The 21,887-nt window shown below is 32.8% G+C and overlaps 3 protein-coding genes and 1 non-coding gene across 11 annotated transcripts; 1 reads left to right on the top strand and 3 right to left on the bottom strand.

Moving 5' to 3' along the window:
• Positions 1–22: 22 nt before the first annotated feature.
• On the bottom strand, positions 23–306 carry LOC105636277 (dolichyl-diphosphooligosaccharide-protein glycosyltransferase subunit). Its single transcript, XM_012219520.3, has one exon. It carries the CDS (start codon positions 304–306, stop codon positions 193–195), a length of 114 nt encoding a protein of 37 aa, XP_012074910.1. The 3' UTR covers positions 23–192.
• A 1,157-nt stretch (positions 307–1,463) lies between these two features.
• On the bottom strand, positions 1,464–1,535 carry TRNAH-GUG (transfer RNA histidin (anticodon GUG)). Its single transcript has one exon. It is a non-coding gene; the product is annotated as a tRNA-His (tRNA).
• A 9,582-nt stretch (positions 1,536–11,117) lies between these two features.
• Positions 11,118–17,901, top strand: LOC105636276 (dentin sialophosphoprotein-like protein). Of its 8 annotated transcripts, XM_089717927.1 has the most exons (10): positions 11,120–11,345; positions 11,440–11,525; positions 11,701–11,845; positions 12,267–12,348; positions 12,515–12,661; positions 12,804–13,813; positions 14,851–14,932; positions 15,845–15,903; positions 16,505–16,550; positions 17,395–17,901. In XM_089717927.1, the coding sequence occupies exons 1-10, from the start codon at positions 11,274–11,276 to the stop codon at positions 17,433–17,435; spliced, it is 1,770 nt and encodes a 589-aa protein (XP_089574053.1). In that variant the 5' UTR covers positions 11,120–11,273; the 3' UTR covers positions 17,436–17,901. The 8 variants fall into 8 exon arrangements, with proteins under 8 accessions (XP_020535843.1, XP_089574053.1, XP_020535844.1 ...); XM_020680184.3 differs by lacking the exon at positions 16,505–16,550 and having other exon boundaries at positions 11,118–11,345; XM_020680183.3 differs by having other exon boundaries at positions 11,132–11,525.
• A 155-nt stretch (positions 17,902–18,056) lies between these two features.
• On the bottom strand, positions 18,057–21,212 carry ORC2 (origin recognition complex second largest subunit 2). Its single transcript, XM_012219514.4, has 6 exons — positions 20,982–21,212; positions 20,757–20,863; positions 19,982–20,114; positions 19,373–19,664; positions 18,404–18,631; positions 18,057–18,319 (listed from the first exon to the last, which is right to left on the bottom strand). Exons 1-6 carry the CDS (start codon positions 21,108–21,110, stop codon positions 18,123–18,125), a joined length of 1,086 nt encoding a protein of 361 aa, XP_012074904.1. The 5' UTR covers positions 21,111–21,212; the 3' UTR covers positions 18,057–18,122.
• Positions 21,213–21,887: the final 675 nt, after the last annotated feature.

Raw genomic sequence — 21,887 nt, 5'->3', positions numbered from 1 at the left:
TTGTGGATGTGAAGACTTAATAAGAAGTGAAGATAAGAAACTTATGAAAATAGCAGCAAAAAAATTACATCCATAGGTGCAACCAGCTGTTTTAACATAATCAAATTATATCCTTTGATGAAACATCTTGGTCCACATAACTAGCACATAGAATGTCTACCTACCATAATCATAACAAAAAGGGAAGAAACCTTAGTTTCCTTCATATTTAGGATCAGCCATCACATAATGATACGCTATTACCAGTACAAAAATAAAGATGCCAAGAAAATTGGCAAAGAATCCCAGGTCCTGATCATCAAACATCTGTAAAATCCAAAAATAACAACATAACTATCAGTATCATGCTCAAAATATCATACATTTAACAAAGTTAAAAAAAATTATGTCAATATAACTAGCAGTATTGGCTCCAAATAATTGGTTACCTCATACTCAAAACTACAATTCTACAACAGCAGACAAATAGACAGATTGCAACTGATTTACAAATTCACATGTCCTAAGGAACTCAAGAATATGAAGGGATACATGAAATACTTCAAAGCAAGGTTAATCAATTAAAAGCCCAATTAACAGGCACAAGAAATTAGGCTCCTTTCATTTTTATATTCTTTTTCCAAAAGGTTTTCACAAGAACATTAAAAAAACAGACTTTTCGATTCATTTCATTTGAATGGTAGTCACACAAACAACTTTGTTCCCAATAATTAGGCTATCAAATCTCTATAAAAAAGGGAAAATTTTGTAGAATTCAATTTCATTTTCATGTTTATTACATAAAAATGACAAACCCACTCTGATGAATTCAATTTTATACAAATTCAAAAAAAAAAAAAAAAAAAAAAAAAAACCATATTCTATCGTTTACAAATGAATTGAACTCTATATTTCAAGTTCATGAATTCTAGAATTTGATTTTCAAATTCTATAATGAAAATCCAAATACGTTCAGAAGCCAATTTCTTACGACAACAATTGATTTGTATATGTATATACCTATAAATCAATAACACTATAAGCCAGTTCAATGATTAGTTAATCGTGCAATAATTGAAATTATAATAATAAAAGCTAATCAATTTAAAGATTCAAACACGGATCGGAAACAATTATGAAATCTCTAATTGAGGACATCGAGAAATTAGCAAATGAAATCGAAGATCTAGAAACCTAGCTTTGTTTGATTCTTAAAATTTTGAGAGAGAAAAGAGAGTAGATTGAGAAGCTTACGGTGGCTCACAGCGCAAAATGGGAGAAGATCGCGGAATTTCAATCTCCGATGCAGTGAAACAGCTGAACTGAGCTCAAGAAGACTTCTAAGAGTCAAGACCGGTAGAAACTGCACTTAATATGAGCCATGAGGAGATCGCGAGAGAGAGCGAGTGACTGCAATGATGTCGTTTAGCTGATGCGGCGACGAGCAAAAGTCGTGTCGTAATTGCTTTAAGTAATAAAAACAATGTGGCTGCTGGGATTCGAGCCCAGGTCTCCACGGCCACAACGTGGAATTCTTACCACTAAACTACAGCCACCAAGTTGTGGTATTGTTTATTTTACAACTAAGTATATCTTAGCCATAAAAAAGATTAACAGCCACTAATGGTCCTCCTCTTAAAGCCTTCTGCACTTGATTGTGCCTGCATTTCAATTTGTAATTTAAAAATACTTCAACTTTAATTTTGTAATACTAAAAATGTCTTTCGACTAGCCGTATAACTTGGATCGGAATATTCCAATCCATTTCGAAATTTCAATCCAAATATTAATTTGGAATGGAATTTTGGATTATGAAATTTAAAATGAAATACATTTTTTAAAATATTGGTATATGAAATATGGAATGGACATTAATTTCATATTTCAATTCATATACCGAATTTTTATTTTATTATACTTTAATTTATAATTACATATTTTAAAATAAAAATATTAAATTAAAGATAAAATAAAATATTTTAATTCTTCATATTTTTTAAGAAAACTTCTATTTAATTCTAAAACTACTTAGTTTAATAGAATATTTTAACCTCAACCCTAGTTAGTAATTAATATATACTATGTGCTTGAATACTCATATATATATTTTTTTTGGGTTAGTTATAATTTTCTTACTTTTTTTATTAGATTATATGATTTGAAATATTTTAGTTTACTTAGACTTATAATAGGTTTTTTTTTTTTTTTTTTGTGGATTTAACACTTTTTAATGGATTTGATGACTACGTATGTTGATACATCCTTATGTCAATATTATTATCTTTTGTTGATTTTATAATAATAATAATATTATTATTACTAATTATTAAGCTGTTAATTATATAAACTGAATTATTAAATGTTAAGGGTAAAATATACCTATCATCTATAAACACAACATGTAAGACTAAATATTTTGATTTTTAGTTATATATGATATTAATGTATTATTTTTAAAATTTAATTATATCTTTTTAGTATGTATATATAAAATATGATGATTATTCCTTGTTAATTTTAAAAATTTACATCTTAAAAGATATCATAATATGTTAGATTTATATTTGGTTAAGAAATTTGGAACTACTGAATTTCAATGGAATGGTATGAAATAAAATTTTAAATTTAAAAAAAATATTTGGAACGGAATGAAATGCAATTTCAAATTCCAAAATATTTTGGAACAGAATTGGAATGAGGGTCATTTCATACGGTCTGAATTACACTCATGTCTTTGACCATTTTAATTAATTTTTCGACATCGGGTTGCAAATAGTATGTCACGTGACATATAAAAAATAAAATATTGTGGCATTTTTTTTGTTTTAAAAATAATTTTAAATAATAAAAACATTAAACCAAATCAATTAATTAACTTTTTTATATTAAAAAAAATTCCTTAGTTTGGCGATTGACACCTTAACCTTGCAATATAGATTTCTTTGGAATTTTATCAAAACCAAACCACCATTATCAAACTGTTAAACGAAAAGCTGATAGATATGAAAAGATCCAATAGTTAATTTTACAAATCTTTAAAATGAATCTGCATATAGAAAACGACACAAACTTGTTTTTTTTAATCTAACAACAAAAACTTCGTTATGATAAAATAAACAAACTTCATCATGATAAAATAAATAGAAAATGCATTTCTACCAATAAAATCATTAAAGCGTTTTCAAAATCTAAACAAATCCAATTTTTCTTTCAACGATTCAGAAGAATGAGTTAAAATTATTTGTGGGAAAAAAATAAAACCAACAATCCAAAAAATAAAAGCCTATGATTAATCATTAAAGATGCCTAGTATACAACTGTGTAGGAAAAAAAAAGCAACTATTTTTTAACGATGGTTTAATTTTTTATTACTTAAAATTATTTTTAAAACAAAAAAATTATAATATGTCACCTAGACAATGTTTTAATTTTTTATATGCTACGTGTCATACCACTTGGCAATCCAGTGCTGGAAAATTAATTAAAACGGCCAAAGACATTTTTAGTAGTACAAAATTAATGTTAAAGTATTTTTAAGTTATAAATTGAAGTGTAGGCACAGTTAAGTGCTGAGATCCTAATTTAAAGGACCATCAATGAATTTAATCTTGATAGGATTATATTGTCAAATAGAAAGATGAGGGGTCCAAGTGAATCGGGAAGAGAAAACGTTACAATTAGAATATAGGGGAAATGTATTCAATTATGAAAAGGATAAAAACGTAAATATAATCTCTAGAAATAGGAATGTCAAATGGGTCACGAGAGGATTATCAAAAGTTACCTCATTCAACGTTTATTAAAACAATTAATTTTATCAGAAAAATATGATCCGAGAGAAAACTGTACGAGAGGGAAAACCCTAATGAGATTTCATCAGAGGAGGAGGATCGTATGAATGTCAATAGAGATTCCTTGCCATAACCCAAACAGGATGGATCAATTTTTTAGGGACAATGTCCTATATGGTATGGATGTTGATACGGACTTGATCCTTTAAATGACATTAACTTTTTGCTCTCCCCTAGTCATATTAGTATTGATAGACTAGAGCGATATTGGAGGTGTGAATATCGAAGGATTTGCAGAGTAGCTTGGCAAGCAAGTGGTTAAAGGCAGCTGTTGTTCACTTGTGGGATAGAAATATTAGATCTAAGGCTTTATGTGCAAAAATCCAATCGATGTGGAACCCCAATGGTCACCAAGTTCTTGATCTTGGTAACAGTTTCTTTCTCGTAAAATTTGATCAAGAGGTTGACTTCTATAAAGCAGTTCTTGATGGTCCTTGGACAATGGCGGGTGATTACCATATGGTGCACCCTTAGAGCCCAAGTTTTAGTATCCAAAAATTTTCGATTAAGTCAACCATTGTATGGATTAAATTACTTGGCCTACCTCTTTACCTGTACCACAAGAAGGTGCTTAGAGCTGTTGGAGATGTGGTGGGTAGGATCATAAGGGTTGATTATAATACAGATGATATTTGATAAACTGATAGGAAATAAACAAAAATAAAAGAGAGAAGAGATGCTCAAAAGTACAGGTGTATAATTAAGCAAGATGACAGCCTTTATATAGGCTTACAAAGAGCAAAATAAAATCTTAACTGAAAGAGAAATTTGCTGCAACATGACCATGTTCTGCTGAACATTATTAACAAAATTCCTAGAGAATAGGACAAAGCTTTGACTAAGAAAACAAACATTGAAAACAACTCAATAACAGTAACAATTAAACTAAATTATTCAACAGTCCCTCCCTTAAACTGAACTTAAAAGCTTCAGTTTAAAGCTTTGCATCTTCTCTACTGCAAACACCCATCAAAATCCTCAAATTCAGGAAGGAATGTAACTTGAGAGGCTTTGTAAATATGTCAGCAAGCTGCTCTTCACTTGCACAATACTTCAATTCAATTTTTCCTTCATTACACAAATCTTTCAAAAAATAATACTTCACGTCAATATGCTTGCTCCTTCCATATAGTACTGGATTCTTGGACAGCTTGATTGCTGAACTGTTATCACAGAAAATTATGGTAGCTCCTTCTTGATTGAGCTGCAACTCTTCAAGAATTCTCCTTATCCAAATGGCTTGACAAGCACAAGGCGTAGCAACAACAAATTCTGCTTTTGTACTTGACAAAGTGACAATGGGCTGCTTCTTGGAAGACCATGAAACAGGTCCAGTTCTGAACATAAAAATGTATCCTGAAGTGCTCCTTCTATCATCTTGATCTCCTGCATAATCACTGTCAGTAAAGCCAATTAATTTTGACTCTTCATTGGCTTTATAAAACAAACCGAAATCCTTTGTTCCTTGCAGGTAACGAAGAATTCTCTTTGCGGCAAGCAAGTGCATTTCAGTTGGACTCTCCATAAATCTGCTTATAAGACTCACTGCATACATGATGTCCGGTCTTGTCCCGGTCAAGTACATGAGACTACCTACAATTTGCCTATAAAGAGTGTTGTCCACCTTCTTTCCTTCGGGATCTTTGTGAAGTTTTAAACCAAACTCAGATGGAGTTGATGCAGGATTACAATCCTTCATCTGAAATTTATCCAAAATTTCTTGCACATATTTCTTTTGACAAACAAAAAACCCCATCTTAGATTGCACTACATCTAAGCCTAGAAAATATTGCATCTTTCCAAGGTCTGACATCTCAAATTCAGCCATCATAGATGTCTTGAATTTTTCAAACATTCCACTGTCATTTCCGGTAAATATAAGATCGTCTACATATAAGCAAACAATAAGCATTTGGCCCTCATTCCCAATTTTAACAAAAAGAGAATGCTCATATGGACATTTTTGAAAGTCATTTTTCAAAAAATAAGTTTCGATGCGACTATACCAAGCCCGCGGGGCTTGTTTTAATCCATAAAGAGCCTTTTTTAATTTATAGACCTTATGCTCATGTCCAATCTTAATATAACCAGGGGGTTGATCAATAAATACCTGCTCTTCCAAATTACCGTGCAAGAAAGCGGATTTGACATCCAATTGGAAAATAGGCCAAGAATTTTGTGCTGCCAGTGTTATTACCAAACAAATTGTATCATGCCGTGCAACTGGAGCAAAAATTTCAGTGTAATCAACCCCATACTCTTGCTTGTATCCCTTCGCCACTTTACACCAATAGTTTTGTGCCCTTTTGGAAGGTCACAAAGTTGCCAAGTATTATTTCTTTCGATGGCTTCAATCTCATCATCCATTGCCTTCCTCCATTTAGATTCTTTGACAGCACTTTCAAAAGTTGTGGGATCACAATCTGCAAATAAAGCAAAATGAGTGACAGATTCTTCATTGTAATTTACTCCAGTTACCTCATAATCTTTCATCCAAGCAGGCCTTTTTCGTGTACGTAGGGAAGATTGAGCTGAAATTGCTACTGCCTCGCTTGTTGGGGAATGAATTTTAGAAGTTACTGAACTTTCTTCAGCTGTGGGAACATTATTTTCTGAAATTTCAGTTGGCTGCTCCTCTTTTGTGACTTCATCATCAAGAATAATTGGAGTTGGCTGCTGCCCATTCCAATCCCAAATGCTTTCTTCATCAAAAACCACATCTCTGCTAGTCACAATCTACTTTGTCAATGGATTGAACAATTTAAATGCTTTGGATGTCTCACTAACACCCAAAAAAATACACTTGTCACTCTTGTCATCAAGTTTTTTTCTTTTTTCATTTGGGATATGTGCTATGTTATGCACCCAAAAATTTTGAAATAATCCACAGCTGGTTTTCTACCGTTCCAAGATTCTTCCGGTGTCATATTTTTAATAGCAAAAGAAGGAATTCTGTTCAGTAAATGAATGCTCCAAAGTATAGCTTCAGGCCAAAAAGTCTTTGGAATTCCTCCCCTAGCAAGCAAGCATCTCATCATGTTAAGGATGGTTCTGTTCTTTCTTTCGGATATATCGTTCTGCTGTGGTGTATAAGCAGTGGTAAGCTCTTTACGGATCCCTTGAGCTTCACAAAAACTCTCAAAGTCATTTGAGCAGTACTCACCACCACGATCCTTGCGAAGAGATTTTATTGCTTTCCCACTTTCTTTCTCAACACGTGCCTTGAAACTTTTAAAAATTCCAAAAGCTTCAGACTTTGCCTGTAAAAAATAAACCCACGTTTTCCGACTATAATCATCAATGAAGGTAATTAGATATCTTTTACCTCCATTTGAAAATGGTTTTATCGGTCCACAAATGTAGGAATGAATCAGCTCCAAAACATCTTTCGCTCTCCATGACTTTCCTTGAGAGAATTGAGAACGAGGTTCTTTACCAACAACACATTCTTCACAAACTTTTGATGGAGCATTGATTTGAGGGAGTCCACTAACCATATTTTTTTGATAAAGAGTTTTTAATCCATTAAAACTCAAATGGCCATAACGAAAATGCCACAACCAGGAAATCTCTTTCACTTTAGCAATAAAACAAGATTGAACAAATTCAATTTTCAAAGGGAACAATCTTTTTGAGTTCATTGGAACCACAGCAATGGCTCCTCTAGAAGGATCATATATTTCACAAGCTCCATTTTGAATAGTGATTATATAACCCTTTTCTTGCAATTGTTCAGCACTTAATAAATTGCTTTTCAAGCTAGGAACATAAAGCACATTAGCTATTTTTTCTATAAAACCATTCTTGGTTCTAATATTAATGTCACCCTTCTCCTTCGCATCTACAGAAGATAAATCACCAAAACTTACTGTAGATTGAAAATTTTCATTTAAATAAGCAAAAGAAGACTTACTTCCACACATGTGATTGCTGTAGCCGGTATCAACATACCAAATATCGGAGTCAGGTTTATCATTTGTTTGAACAGCCATCAAAAAAGTTTCTCCTTCATCATTTTCTGCATAATTCGACTACTGTCCTTTATCAGTATCATTTGGCAACTTGGTGCGACATTCGGAGCGATAGTGACCAAATTTATGACACTTATAACACTCAATTTTGGATTTGTCATATTGTTGATCATGTCCTCTTCCTTTGTTCTGTTCAACACCTTTATAATTTCTGCTACTATTATCATTGCCTCGACCTCCTCTTCCTCTTCCTCTACCTCTCCCTCTACCCCTACCTCTTAAATTTGAGGAGGGAATAAAGGTAGAAGCTTTCAAAGCTTGTTGTTCCATGTTTGAACTTCAGTTCATTTTCTGCTCATGCACCAATAAAGAGCTTTGCAATTCGTCGAGGGACATTAGATCTATGTCTTTTGACTCTTCAATAGAGCACACAACATAGTCATACTTTGGTGTTAGAGAGCGTAAAATTTTCTCCACAATGGTCACGTCATCCATCTTCTTACCATGGAATCGCATCTTGTTGCATATCTCCATAGTTCTAGAGCAATAACTAGTTACAAATTCAGCATCATTCATCTGTAGAGTTTCAAAGTCTCTTCTCAAAGCTTGAAGCTGGGCACGTTTCACTCTAGCTGTGCCTTGATACTTCTTCTTCATTGAATCCCATATATCCTTGGAAGTTTCTTTACAAAGAATAGTTTCCAATATGGAACGTTCAATAGCTTGAAAGAGATAATTCTTTGCCTTCAAATCTTTCAGCTTTCTTGCTTCAAACTCTGTCTTTTGGGCATCCATCAAATTTTCACCTTCTGCTGGTGCACAGATTCTGTTTTCGACGATTGTCCAGTATTCTTTTGAACGCAGGAAGTTTTCCATCAACATGCTCCAATGATCATAGTGGCCATCAAAACGTGGAATTGCTGCTTGCACAAAATTTGTTTCTGTAGCCATGAAACAAATAATAAAGCTACTGCTCTTTTTTTCTATCTAACCTCACGTGTTTCACTCTCTTAGGCTCTCTTTTCTCTCTTTGAACCAGGCTCAAGGCTCTGATACCACTGATAAACTGATAGGAAATAAACAAAAATAAAAGAGAGAAGAGATGCTCAAAAGTACTGGTGTATAATTAAGCAAGATGACAGCCTTTATATAGGCTTACAAAGAGCAAAATAAAATCTTAACTGAAAGAGAAATTTGCTGCAACATGACCATGTTCTGCTGAACATTATTAACAAAATTCCTAGAGAATAGGACAAAGCTTTGACTAAGAAAACAAACATTGAAAACAACTTAATAACAGTAACAATTAAACTAAATTATTCAACAATATTCTCAGGGGGAAATATGCTAAGATAGTTGTCATGGTGGAAAAAATAACAAGCCCAAAGCATTCAAAATCAGATTGAGTTCTTCATCTACTACAAAATACCAACTTCATAGTTTCAAACCAACATAATATAAACAGAAGAAGGACAGTAATTGCAGTAACTTACAACTAATTTCTATAACTTCTCATTTTCAAAATCCCTAAATTAAAATCCTGCTAAAAGGAGGAAACCCAAATTTATATAATTTCTATAATTATATTTTTCTTATGATTCTATAATCACAGAAAAGAAAAAAACAAAAAAAGATGAAACTTCAATGCAAAAATCAAAGAAGACTTAACATAAAATAAAAAAAGACAACTCAACTCTACATCACTTATTCATTTCTTATCTCTGAATCAGTTGAAACTTAAAGCGAAGATGAGAATCAAAGAAGCGACGAAGATGGGATTTTGATAAGGAGACTAAAGTGAGCTGGGTGTCAACAGTGAGATCAATCGGTAACTCTGAGATGATTGAGGAAGAAGGAGAAAGACTTTATTTAAAACTAAGAATATCAGATTGATCAAAACGTGAGAAAAACGTAGGAGAGGGGAGGAGCGACACAGAGAAAAGGAAGAGAATGAAAGTAGGAAGAGAATGAAAGTATACAACCTAGATAAAACAACACTTTAAAACGACGCAGCATCAAAACTTTGGTTTGGTTCGGTTAACCAAAACTTTTTTCTCAACTTTTTTCTCAAAAAATCAAGCCGCATCGAAAGCCAACCTTTTCTTAAATAAAAACTACAAACCAAATCAAAATCGAAAAATCGATCTAAATAACCGAATTACATCGTTCGGCACGGTTTTTCTTGATGATAATCAAATCACCAATTCCTTTAACATTTACAAAACTATAATTTGATCAAACATTAATGTTGAAATGAAATTCACCTCACTAACTAAAGTTTCCAATTCTGCCACTGCTGATAAAACTATTTTGAGAGACCAATCAGATCACCACCTGATTGACATAGACTTTCACTATTAATTCCATAAAAAGTGTACATAAATATACATGGATTTCATTATTGTTTTATTTTAGCTACTTACTTATCATACTACTTTATACTCTATTTGTCCGAATTATAAGTTGCTTTAAGATGATTATTTTATTCCAAAATATGAGAGTATTTTAAAGATTAATAAATAAATTTTTTTCAATTTTACCCTTATTTATATTAGATACAATATATTGATGTGAGATAAATAGTAATTTGGTTAATTTATTCATAATTTTGTTATAATTTGAAAGAATTAATTACTTCTTTAATCCCGTAAAAATCTTAACTGACTTATAGTAAGATATAGGGAATATTATATTAAAAGTTCACTGTTTATTAATATTTTTTCAACATTTAAAGTTAGGAGACTTTAAAATGTGAATTTTAAAATTTTTGATTATAAAAAAGTTTATTTTCAACGTCAATTATATGAATGATCATAAATTTCCATAATAATATTTTATGTTATTTTTTACTAATTTCTGATATTATTTTTCATTAATTTTTAAATTTTTCTTTTAACGTCTCACTCTTTTAACTTTATAAACATATAGATACATAGATATGCGATGAATCATTCTTCAACTTTATAGACATATAGATACATAGATATGGATGTAAATATTTTATTTCATACAGTCAATAATTTTTACAATGAAAAATAATCAAATTAAAAATCTTTAGCATGAAGTTTGCTTTTTCCATAGAAAATATAAAATTTTGCCTGTAATTTGAAGCGATACAATTTACTATATTATTACAATAATGCTAATATATATAAGATAACTTTATGTTCATAAAATAATCTTTTATCAAGAAATCTTTATAGTAATAACATAGACTTCCATCAAATAAAGAAAGATAACATCATAACAACAATAATAATCTTTATTATTATTATTATTCTTAAAAAAGAAAAAAAAAAAAAAAAGGAAAACCCTTTGCTTTTCCCGCCTGTGATGTGATAATTTGACTATTCGACTTCGTAATTCGTTCCTGCAAAATTCATCAATAATCAATAAGCAATATCACAAAACGTCTAAATTGAACCTGTGTTCTTTCTCTTCTGCACAGGACATAACTTACAGTACATTTTCCATGGCTGATTCTGATGGATCCGATCGCAACCCCAACGAGGACAACATCTCCTTTTCTTATTTTCGAAAAACAGTTAAAAACAGTGTTTTCTCTACTTTCTCAATTCAATTCCTTTCTTCTATTTCAGTCTAAATTCGCTTACTCTCTTAATTTTTCGGAGGAAAAGGTGACATTGCGCGATTGGTGGTTGATAAAACCCGATGACGATTTCGAAGGGAAGAGACTTGCTGTTGCTGGCTCCGCTTATGGAAAGTAAGACATTTCTTCTTATTCTTCTTCGCTTAGGGTTTATGCCATTTGGGTCTTCCTGAAATAAATTTCTCCAGCGATTGCTTTAGTCGGTTTCAACTTTTAATTGATTGATTGCTTTTTTCTTTTCTTTCCTTTTTTCTTTCATAAGAATTTAACTAGTAATATTATGCGTTAGGGAAAAAGCAGGTCGTGTGTTTCGTACTGCACCCATTACCAAAAGATATGATGTGTCTACTCTTGAAACAGCTGATGGGATAGTTGTCATTCTTCAAGGGTTCATTAATAGGCCACGCACTATTGAAAATGGGTTTCCCTCCGAGGTTTGCAGATTTTTATCTAAAATTTTTGTGTCATTCTTCAGGCATCATAGTGGATAATATTTTTGGATTAGTATTGGGATGCAATGTTTGTAACTTTTCTTTTAGCATAACAGTGCTGTATAATTATAAATAGTTAATTTTGGAGATTTAACTGTCAATATGTTTATCTAGTTTTATCTGCAATTTCTTATATCATGAGCAATTGTTTTCATGTAAAGGAAATTTTCTCTGGAAAATGGTTAAAAGAAAAAATTCCAGAAGCATGCTGATGTTCTTATTTTTTTATTTTTATTTTTCTAGCATTTCTCAAGCCTGCATGGTAATTGACAGAAGGCACACGCTGTTTATTGCAACTTCACAGAACTGTTATCGGTTTTTGATTATCAAAATTTAAGTTTACATTGTGTTTCATTCTAAACAGGTTTTCAAATATTTCTTGTTTGGCTTTCCTCCACATTGGGAAGAATATGCTGAGAATTGCTTTGAAGAAGCTGTTAATTGTGGTATTGACTTCCAAACACCTCTGGTTTATGCAAATGAACCCCTGATCCTGGCTGCAAAATTCCAGTTCTCTTAGATCACTTGATTTTGTCTTGGGGCTACCTGAAAATTCTGGAAATTTTACTAAAATTATATTCTGTATTTTCTACCTTCCTATGTAATATGAAGTTGCAGGTGTTACAGACCCAAAAAAAGTTACATCAATTTCAAGTCCTAGTAAATGCAGTGACATCAGAGAAGATGAATATCATATCAAGGTTACAGAGGAGAATTCCAGTGGTGTGTCTGAGAAGTTTGCTGCTGATGCTTCAAAAGGTTATAATTTCAATAATGACACAACTCAATTAGAAGTTTATTTCAGGAAAAATTGAATGTCAATACCCATACTTGTGTCCTTGTCGATAAACTCGTGCTAAAGCTTTTAGTACGCAAAATGAATCTTGTCCTACTCTCTTAGCAGGTCCAAAAGAAAACATTGTTGATAATGTGGAGTGTGATGCCTCAAAGAACCTTTCACCATCATCATGTTGTCTTATAGATGATGCTAGTTTGATGAAGGATAACGTAACAGAAGCAAGAAGTCCGAGCTTTCACACAGTAGAATCTTCTAAAAAGAGAGATGATTTAGAAAGCGGTAAGAAATGCAAGCATAGTTTCATTAGGAAGTCAAAGAATAGTGTATCAGCTACTTTAGAAAGTATCATTCTTGAGAATGATGAATCAAAAGAATGTCAAGTATCCAACAGTGCTTATATGAACAATCTTGGTGTATCCAGCTTTGACAAGACAGTAACAATTGGAGCTGAAGGTGTGGTCTTGGCTGTCTCCAATAAGCCAAAGAGTAAAAAGAAGAAGGAAAATCAAAATGAACGAACCAAATATAGGTTACGAAGTGCAATGAGAAATATCTCGATTGATTCTTTGCCTCAAGGACATGAGGCCATATCAGGACTTGTTAATGATGAAGTAATATGTCAAGAGTTGTTTGCATCACCAACTATTGGAGATTCTAGCATTTTAAATCAACCTTCGTGTAATCCTGAGGATGCTACAATGTTTTCTGCTGTGCAGACTGTTGCAGTGCTGGATGATTTTACCCCACCTATGATAGAAAGTGAACTGGTGGTTGCTATTCCTATTACTTCTTCACATCCACAATGTATTAGAGGCCTGGCAGATTTGAAAGATAATCAGAAGCAGAAGGCTGTGCCTGGGTGCTCAATGAAGCACAAAAACAAAGAAGTTATGTCAGAGGTTGAGGACCTAGATGGAAAGAAACTGGAGAAATGTTCACATCCTACTCTGCAGGCAGAAGAGGCCAGACCAAATGAGACACCAAAAGCTCTAGGAAGGTTCAGAAATTTGTCTAAGAATTCGAGAATGAAAGAGAAAAATGAACAAATATCTACCAAGGAAGAAGGTTCAACCATGAAGAAAGCTAGAAGAAAGATTACTTTTGATAGACTTGTAAGCTCTTCTAAATCTTCCATTCTTTGTTGTTTTCTTTCGCTTATAGCCAATCGCTCCATGCTTATATGGCGCCTGGCTATGTTACTTAACTAAAGCACCTTTAGTGAGAGTTGATTATGTACTGGCATGTTCTAACAGCCATCTGGATCGATGTTTTGGTCATCAAGATGAATGTGTCTTTGGTCATGAGCTTTTTTTGCTGATGCTTGAATATTGGAGCCTTAATTAGTACATTACGTTCTCCTTTGTAGTGAAAATTTGCCTTGGCAGAAAGTATCCTATTGTTTAAGAAATAGAAGATATGATATATTAAATAAATGAGTTGGCTGAAGCAGAACCGGCTTTTTTTCTATAACTGGTCATTAACTTTAGAATTGTATTTGGTGTATGCATCATTTCAGAGATGGAGTGACCAAGGATCATGAAGAAACTCACTGTATTTTTTAGAATTCCAGTTCATTATCTCTGGGATATTGTAATTCAGGTTTTTCTTTTTGTAATGTGATTCAATAGGGAAAAGATTGGAGAAACTTCTAGTTAATTGTAGACGTACAAACATATGTAAGTAACAATTCGTACTTTCAACATATGTAAGTTGCAGGAATTTCAACTTCCTCTACATAGACTCTCATTCATATCATAACTAAGTGATTTCGTGGGTAAGATTAAGATGTTTGAACTCTTCTGCTGTAAATGTTCTCAAAAGCAAATGCTTCATATTGGCAGTGTTAGCATCTGTTCTATAGTCTAATGTATCAAATACAAAGACACATTCTATTATCTATTCATTTTGGCCCTTTTTTTTGTTTGAACATGTTTGTGTATTTGAATTCAATCTTGCTATTGGCATTCATGTTGTTTTTGATTATTAAGTGTTTTTAGTTTTTACTGTCTATTTTTTGATGAGTTTTTCATCATCTCTGTTCTCAATTTGCAACTTTTGCTCCGAATGCAATCAGCATGCTGCTATTATCTCTGTATGTATGTTCTTTTTTTCCCCTTACTCTATGTATTTTCCTCTTAATTTTACTCAGGTAAGTCCACTTACTAGGAAAAGCAAAGAGAAAACATGTATTCTCTCTCCAGAATACTTAAATCTTAAAAGATCAAGATCAGGTGAGTTTGCCATTGCATAATGGAGTGATCTTCATAGCATTAAAAATTATCACATTTAACCATACTTCTATTGGGGAAAAGAGGTTTCCCTGCACCATTCATGTTTTCTTTCTTTGTTGGGTTATTTACCAAAAATCCCCTGAGGTTTGCCCTAATGTGTACTTTGTTCCTTCTGTTTCAAAATTAGTGTATACTACTAGTTGAAGAGTACAGTATTTGTAGGGAGTAGGCACTAAAATGCTCTATAGTATAATCATTCAGGGTCTAAAATGCAATTATATTTTAAAATTTAAAGACCAAATTGTGGTCTAATTTGAAAACTTCAGCATTCTGAAGTATTCATAATTTTATAATCAAGAATTTAGTCTTGAGTCATTATTAGATCTCAGGTTCCAATATTACTAATTTTGAAATAGTAGGAGTTGAAGTTTGCCAGGTATTAACAATCAAGGAAGACCTCAGGTTTCATATTGTAATAACCCTATATTTTTCCTGTTACTTTTACAGCTTTTCTTTTGGGTGTGGCTATGTATTACTAGATAAGAAATGAATCATGGCTCTTAAAATGTTCTGTATTTCTTTTCAGCCAAGTATACAGTTTGAAGAAAATGTGCATGGGTGTTTTTATTTGGTTCATGTTTTGACAATCTTACTTGACATCTATGTGCATGAGGGATGTTTTTAAAAAATTTCAGGAAGTCAAAACTAACTGCTCTTCTTCCACTATTTGGGCTAAATTAAAGTTTTTGAATTCCTGAATTTTTTTCAAATGACTATTTTAAAGCATGTTTCCCCTTGTATTTGTGGAAATCAATAATAAATATTTGTTTGTGTTGGATGTCTGTAAACCCTGCATAATGACATTTTCCCTTGTTCCTGCTCACTGTTTGACCAATTTTGTGTATGTTGCAGGAAGACTGCTTTTACCTTCCCTAGATTTCTGGCGCAACCAAATACCAATTTATGATTCGGTTAGTTATCTATCTGTCATATTCATATTTTGCATATTGTGTACTCTTGGTTTTGACAGCGTCTGCATTGTTTCAGCAAAAAATTTCTGATGTCAAACCTACTTTGTTGTCTGTCAAGAATTCACCAGACCAGGGCAGCATTTCATCCCTGTTTTTGAAAATCCTATTCAGCAACATTGTTCTTTACCATTTAAATTTTGAGAAATACTTAAGAGGACAGGATAAATATGAGAACTTTGAAAAGTTAGGCTCTTTACTTTTTATGTAGATAAATTTTGATGTGGACATGATGTATGCAATAACGATTTGTTGGGATATGGGTAGTGTTAGCACACGGTTTTTGTTTGCACATGGTTCGCATTCCACCTCAAAAGAGACTGGTTGTTATCTGGTCAATTTGCACGGTTTTTTAAGATTCTAACAAGGATTCAGTTAAAGCTACAAGCAATAGAACAAAGCTTTGATAAGTTATACGAACCATTTTTACCAGATTCAAGCAAATGATATTGCAAAATTCGTGGTGTAGAGGTTCTTTTGAGGTGATTTTTTTGGCTTGCCAGTGGTTTATGAGTAAGATGACATTAGCTTTCCTTCATTTCAGAAACGTAGTATCACTGGAATTCAGGAAGAAAAAAAATTATCTGGAGGTATGTCTTTTCTTGAACTATGACAGTTTGTGTGGATGAAATGAAGGCAATATTTCATTTGTGTTGTATAGTGATGATACCACAGTTTTTAAGGACAAGATACTGCACTCTTAAACAAAAATACTGCTTTGGTTGCTCAACCAGCTATTCAGCATGTAATTATCAAGAATTAACTTGCTCTATTTTCTCCTTTGTTGGGGGGTAGGTCCATGTGGCAGCAACTTATTCTTTGTTCTTTTAACATAGGATACTATGTTTTAAATGACTAATGATTGATTATTTCTTTGTCCATCCCAAAAAAGTGTCTGCTATTCCTTTTCTGACAGTTCCAAATTGCATGACCATTTCTATGAAATAAAAAATATGAATGGTGCATTTATTATGATATAAGGAGTAAGGGGCATTAAAGGAAGAATATATTTAAACTATGAGTAGCAATATATATATTTTATTTAAATTACGTGAAAAAAGAGAAGGTGATAACTTTGGTGGGACCCCCCCTGTCTGTTCCTTGAATATGCAATATCGTATGCTTGCATGAAGCTCATTTGGACAATGCATAATTTAATAATTTCGAGGTTTTGTATGCCCTTCCGGTTTTGGCAATAATTAACATCAATGTTAAAAGTTATTCATATAATTGACACAAATCGAAGATTTTGTTATGATTTAATTGAACCAAAGGCTTTTGATATCTGGAGTGCTTATTCTTGCATCTCTTTAGGAGTTGCAATGTTGATATGGTTCTTTTTTCGTTTTACTATTGCATGCAATTACTACTGTACTTTTGAATGATTTGTACAATTATACCAGCTAATCATTTGGTAGCCCAACATATTGTCAGGGAGTAAATCTGAGCCTCACAAGAAGCAAAAGAGAAGGTAATTCACCGAGTTCTATTGACAAAAATGAGCATAGGGATATGCATGGATGCCATACTTCTGGTCACAGCCGCATGAAATTCATAATGAAGAAAGGAAGATAGGAGCTGGGGGATGGGCAAATGTATGTACATAGGAATGATCTAGTATGTATTGTTGTATATAGTGAGCTTTCCAGACTGTTTCTTTTGAAATTCATATCCTTTATAGCGTTCAATGTGGCTTTAATGGATATGCTCTTCGTTCTTCAGCACAGAACTTGTGGTTAGCGCCATGAGAGAAGTTTAACAGTGATCATGATTTATCTCAAATTTCTAGCCTTTTGTCCAGAAAAAATCCATCAGGCACATCTGTATATGAGATGCTATCTTTTGTTAGAAAGAAAAAAAGGTTATTCCTCTGTAATTTCCTTCTGGTAATATTGGCAATAATGAGATTAGAGTTTTGCATTGGTTTACTGATTCACTTAATTGGAGAGAGCTTCCCTTCAATATTTAATTCCACTGTCATCAAAGTTCAATTCTTCCTAATGTTGCTGTTCATTGATTAAATTCAGAGTGCTTTATCTTTAGAAAAATTCAAACAAAAAAAAAAAAAAAGAAAGAAATTTTCTAAAAAGAAAAAATTCCTTCAAAACAAATCTTCTATTAATAAACGGTCAATTTTTAGCAAGTAATACAAGTGTACATAATCAACCGATCTCAGAAAGTAGTTTTTCAAGTGCATCGGTTGCAAGAGGGATATAGAGGCAATCTTGGCCATCACTGCGCCGTCTGATCTTGACCAATTCATGATCTTTGAATTCTGTCAAATGGGAGTTGAGAGTAACCTGGCTACTTACAAGGAAGCGCTCTCGGGAGACTGTATATAGATTATCAAAAGGCATGCCTGAAGATTACAAATGAAATGGAACATATAAGATTTAAAATATGAAACATAAAGCTTTAAAGCCTATGTAGTTTAGCCACTTACCTTCTTCTTCGGAGTGCGACAATTGATATTCTGCAAGAATTTTGAACACACTCTGAGCATTAGGGGTTAAACTCTGTAAGACTATTGCAGCTGTTTTGGCATTTTGGGCTGTGCTGCTGTGTGCAAGAACCAAAGGAAAGAACATTCCTTCCACCTTATATGGTGCAAAGGTTGGAATATGATACCAATACCAGTTAAATTGAGTGTGAACCATCTTCTTGTCCCACACTAGCAACAAAACCAGGATGTAATTATCAGGTTCAAAGATGGAGAAACTAAATCTGATGATTGACCATAATACCCAAAAATGGACAAAAAGAGAAAAAAAAAAAAAAAAAAGTAACAAAAAGCTCAATTTTTTTTTGTGGAAATAAAGATATCTTCTCAAAAAACATTCTCTAATTCTTAGGATGCTTAGAAAATTTGGATAACAGAAAATGGAAAATCTGGATAACATGGAAAATCTGGATAACAAAACATTCCAAGTGGAAAAGTAAGCAACTTTCAAGGAAAATGACTTCATGTGTTAACAAATTATTAGTGGATGGAGGCATGAATTGGTGATCAATCCACATTACTGAGATGCTCAAACAATATTTATTTTCAGGTTTCGGAGTTAACTAGATATAATTAACAAGCCACTTAGCTAGACATTATTTCTCCTAATCAAGTAGTTGTGAACATCAAACTGTCAATAAATATAAAATAAATTAAACTAAAATCAACTATGTTCCATTCCCTATAAGCATTTGGAGGAGAAACCATGAAGTGCAAAGTTTCTTGAATAAGAACCTCGTTTAAGTCTAACAATCATTGAACAATTTTGGTCAAAAGGGCCATATGAGAAGCAATAGAGTTACTAACAAGATTTCAAACAAAGCAAGAAGAAGATCAACAGGCAACTATGGATATGCCACAGATAGCAACACATTGTCCACAGATACCTGATTATGACAATATTACACTTACAGAGGGGTGCATTGACATGATCAATAGAGGCAATGATACGAATATGTGAACAAGAAGCAATTCGTGCAAGGTACTGTTGGCTCTCAGTGTCTCTTAACCCAGGTCCATCAATGTTATGAATGACAACACATAGAAAAGAATCAATTTCCTCCACATCCGATCTATCCAAAAATGTGAGAAGATCATCCACAGACCGAGAACTAAATGGCTGATGAACCTTAGGCAAAGTCGATGAAGTCTTTCGTTTGGTTTTCAATTGATCCAACCAAAGTTCAGCTAAGGCTATAATGACCTAAAGCATCACAATATTTTAACTAAGCATGAGGTAAACAAAAAGAAAAATTGAATAACCTAGAATGCCTCCGATGCTCATGCCTCAAATTTCAAAAAAAAAAGAAAAAAAAAAAAAATGCTAAGCAAGCAAATATAAAGAAGAGGAATGGTCTTAAATGAGACAGGAGGAAAATGGTGACTTTCTTATTTATATGGTATATGCTTGCAATGCTCTAGACATAGAGGCCATCACATTCATGCTGGCATTTATGCACCATGCAATGACCATATGCAAATTAATCAGTCAATCTAGAATTATGTTTGACTAAATGGTACCTGTTTCAGATTAATTGACTGAAGATAGCCATTGATTACCACTACAGGATACTCTGATAACGTTGTAGATGCGAAATCTTCAATCAAGGCCTTCTTAGATCCAAATCCATACATTAGAAGGCCAAAACCACACCTAATAAAGAACAAACAAAAAAATTAATGAGATGCATGTACAAATTTTGCTTAACTGTCTTAAGTGAAACAACAAATGCAAAAGACAAATGTCTAAAACTCATGCAGCCAACTATTGATAAACCACAAACTAGTTGCAACATAGGGAGAGAAACGGTGTTTCAGACTAGAAGCAGTAATCCCCTAAATTATCAAGGAGTGCATCTCTTTGGCTCAATTTTGGATATGACTTTAGAGCTATTTCTCAAAACTGCATTTCAATTTATTTCTTTTTTGAATTGCTACTGGAAGACCATTGTTAGAGAAAATTTAAGAAATCTTGCTTTCCTTAAACCATGGTTTGCTACGCCTTGGATATGGCAAATACAATTTGCCAAAAGCAGCCAGACCATAGAGACAAAGCGGCAATATGTAAATCCTCTTATTGATATGAACAAAAATTTTCAATTCCTCCTGAACTTAAATCCATCATTTTTCCAAACTGGAGGACTATTAATTGCTCCATCTGACCAATGCTATTCTGCTACTATTTGAGTTTCATTAAAGTATTTCCGTAAAATTTTAACAAACACAAGTAAAAACTTTCGAGAATGCAGTAACATATAATCAAAAAATTGAAAATGCGAATAACAGCAAAAACTACCTAAGCTCAAAGACCCATCTGGAATATAGCTTCTTATAACTATTCATAAGAGCAATTATCTCTTTCTCATGCTTTGGTTCAATACTAGCTGTTGCTGCTCTCAACTCCTGCAGGTAATAATAACAAGAAAAAAAAAATGCCATTAATCCTTTGGAGGAAAAAAAAGAAAAAAAGAGAGAATACTACAAATGGTAAAGAGAACTGTGACAAGATTAAGAATGAAACCTGTTCATCGACTAGATCAATGTCGGATATTTTACGGGCCGATTTCTTAGCCGAACTGCCCAATTCTTTTGCCAGAAAGTAATTCCTTGAGAACTCAAATTCCTCTTCCTCACCATCGTTAATTTCCATGATTGAACAAACAAAAAATAGTATACAGGGATTGAGTAAGCACAAAAGAAGAAGAGGCAACAGTGGCGGGCGATGTTTGTTGTCGTCGGGACGAGCGCGGTGATTTGGTGTGATTTTATAAGGGCAAAATAGTAAATTTCATTCTCCTGCTTTTCAGTTTTCAAAGGTTCGGTGTAAATTATGCATCTTGGACGGTAATTTCTACGCGGAGATAATTATATTTTGTCCGAACTTTTACTTTTTTATTTTATTTTTTATTTTAATGTAATAATTGAGTATTTAAATTTATAAAATTTTACAATTAAATATCTTCTAATCCTAATGACATGATAAATCAAAAGAATGATTCTGCAATTATGGGACCAAATTTATATAACGTGGCAGCCTACTTGGGGTGAATGAGTTGGACTAATTGCCAAATAATCCATTGATGATGTTAAGAAATTTAAATAAATAGAGGTAAAACAAAAGTGTCAGATAGAAACAAGATAAAAGCACAATGTTAACTTAATGGTGGCTCAAAATGAGTGTTTATTAAATGACAAACGACCTTGCTTAAATATCTAATACAAAACAGAAATTCAAATTTACATGTCTCAATATCCCTGAGATGGTGCTAAAGAGATGGTCTATCTAAACAAACTTAATTAAATATCTAACTGTCCTAAAACATAACAATTTGATTATGAATAAGTAAAACAGTCCTAGATCAACAGAAAAACTTATCTTGACAATCCTTCCCTAAATTGAACTGCTGAAAAAGCAGTTCAATTTACT

This window comes from Jatropha curcas, chromosome 2 (genome assembly GCF_041381405.1).
Source record: "Jatropha curcas cultivar XTBG-Jc1 chromosome 2, XTBG_Jcur_1.0, whole genome shotgun sequence".
NCBI lineage: Eukaryota > Viridiplantae > Streptophyta > Magnoliopsida > Malpighiales > Euphorbiaceae > Jatropha > Jatropha curcas.
The sequence above is the reverse complement of the archived record's forward strand: the minus strand, read 5'-3'. Positions and strand labels throughout refer to the sequence as shown.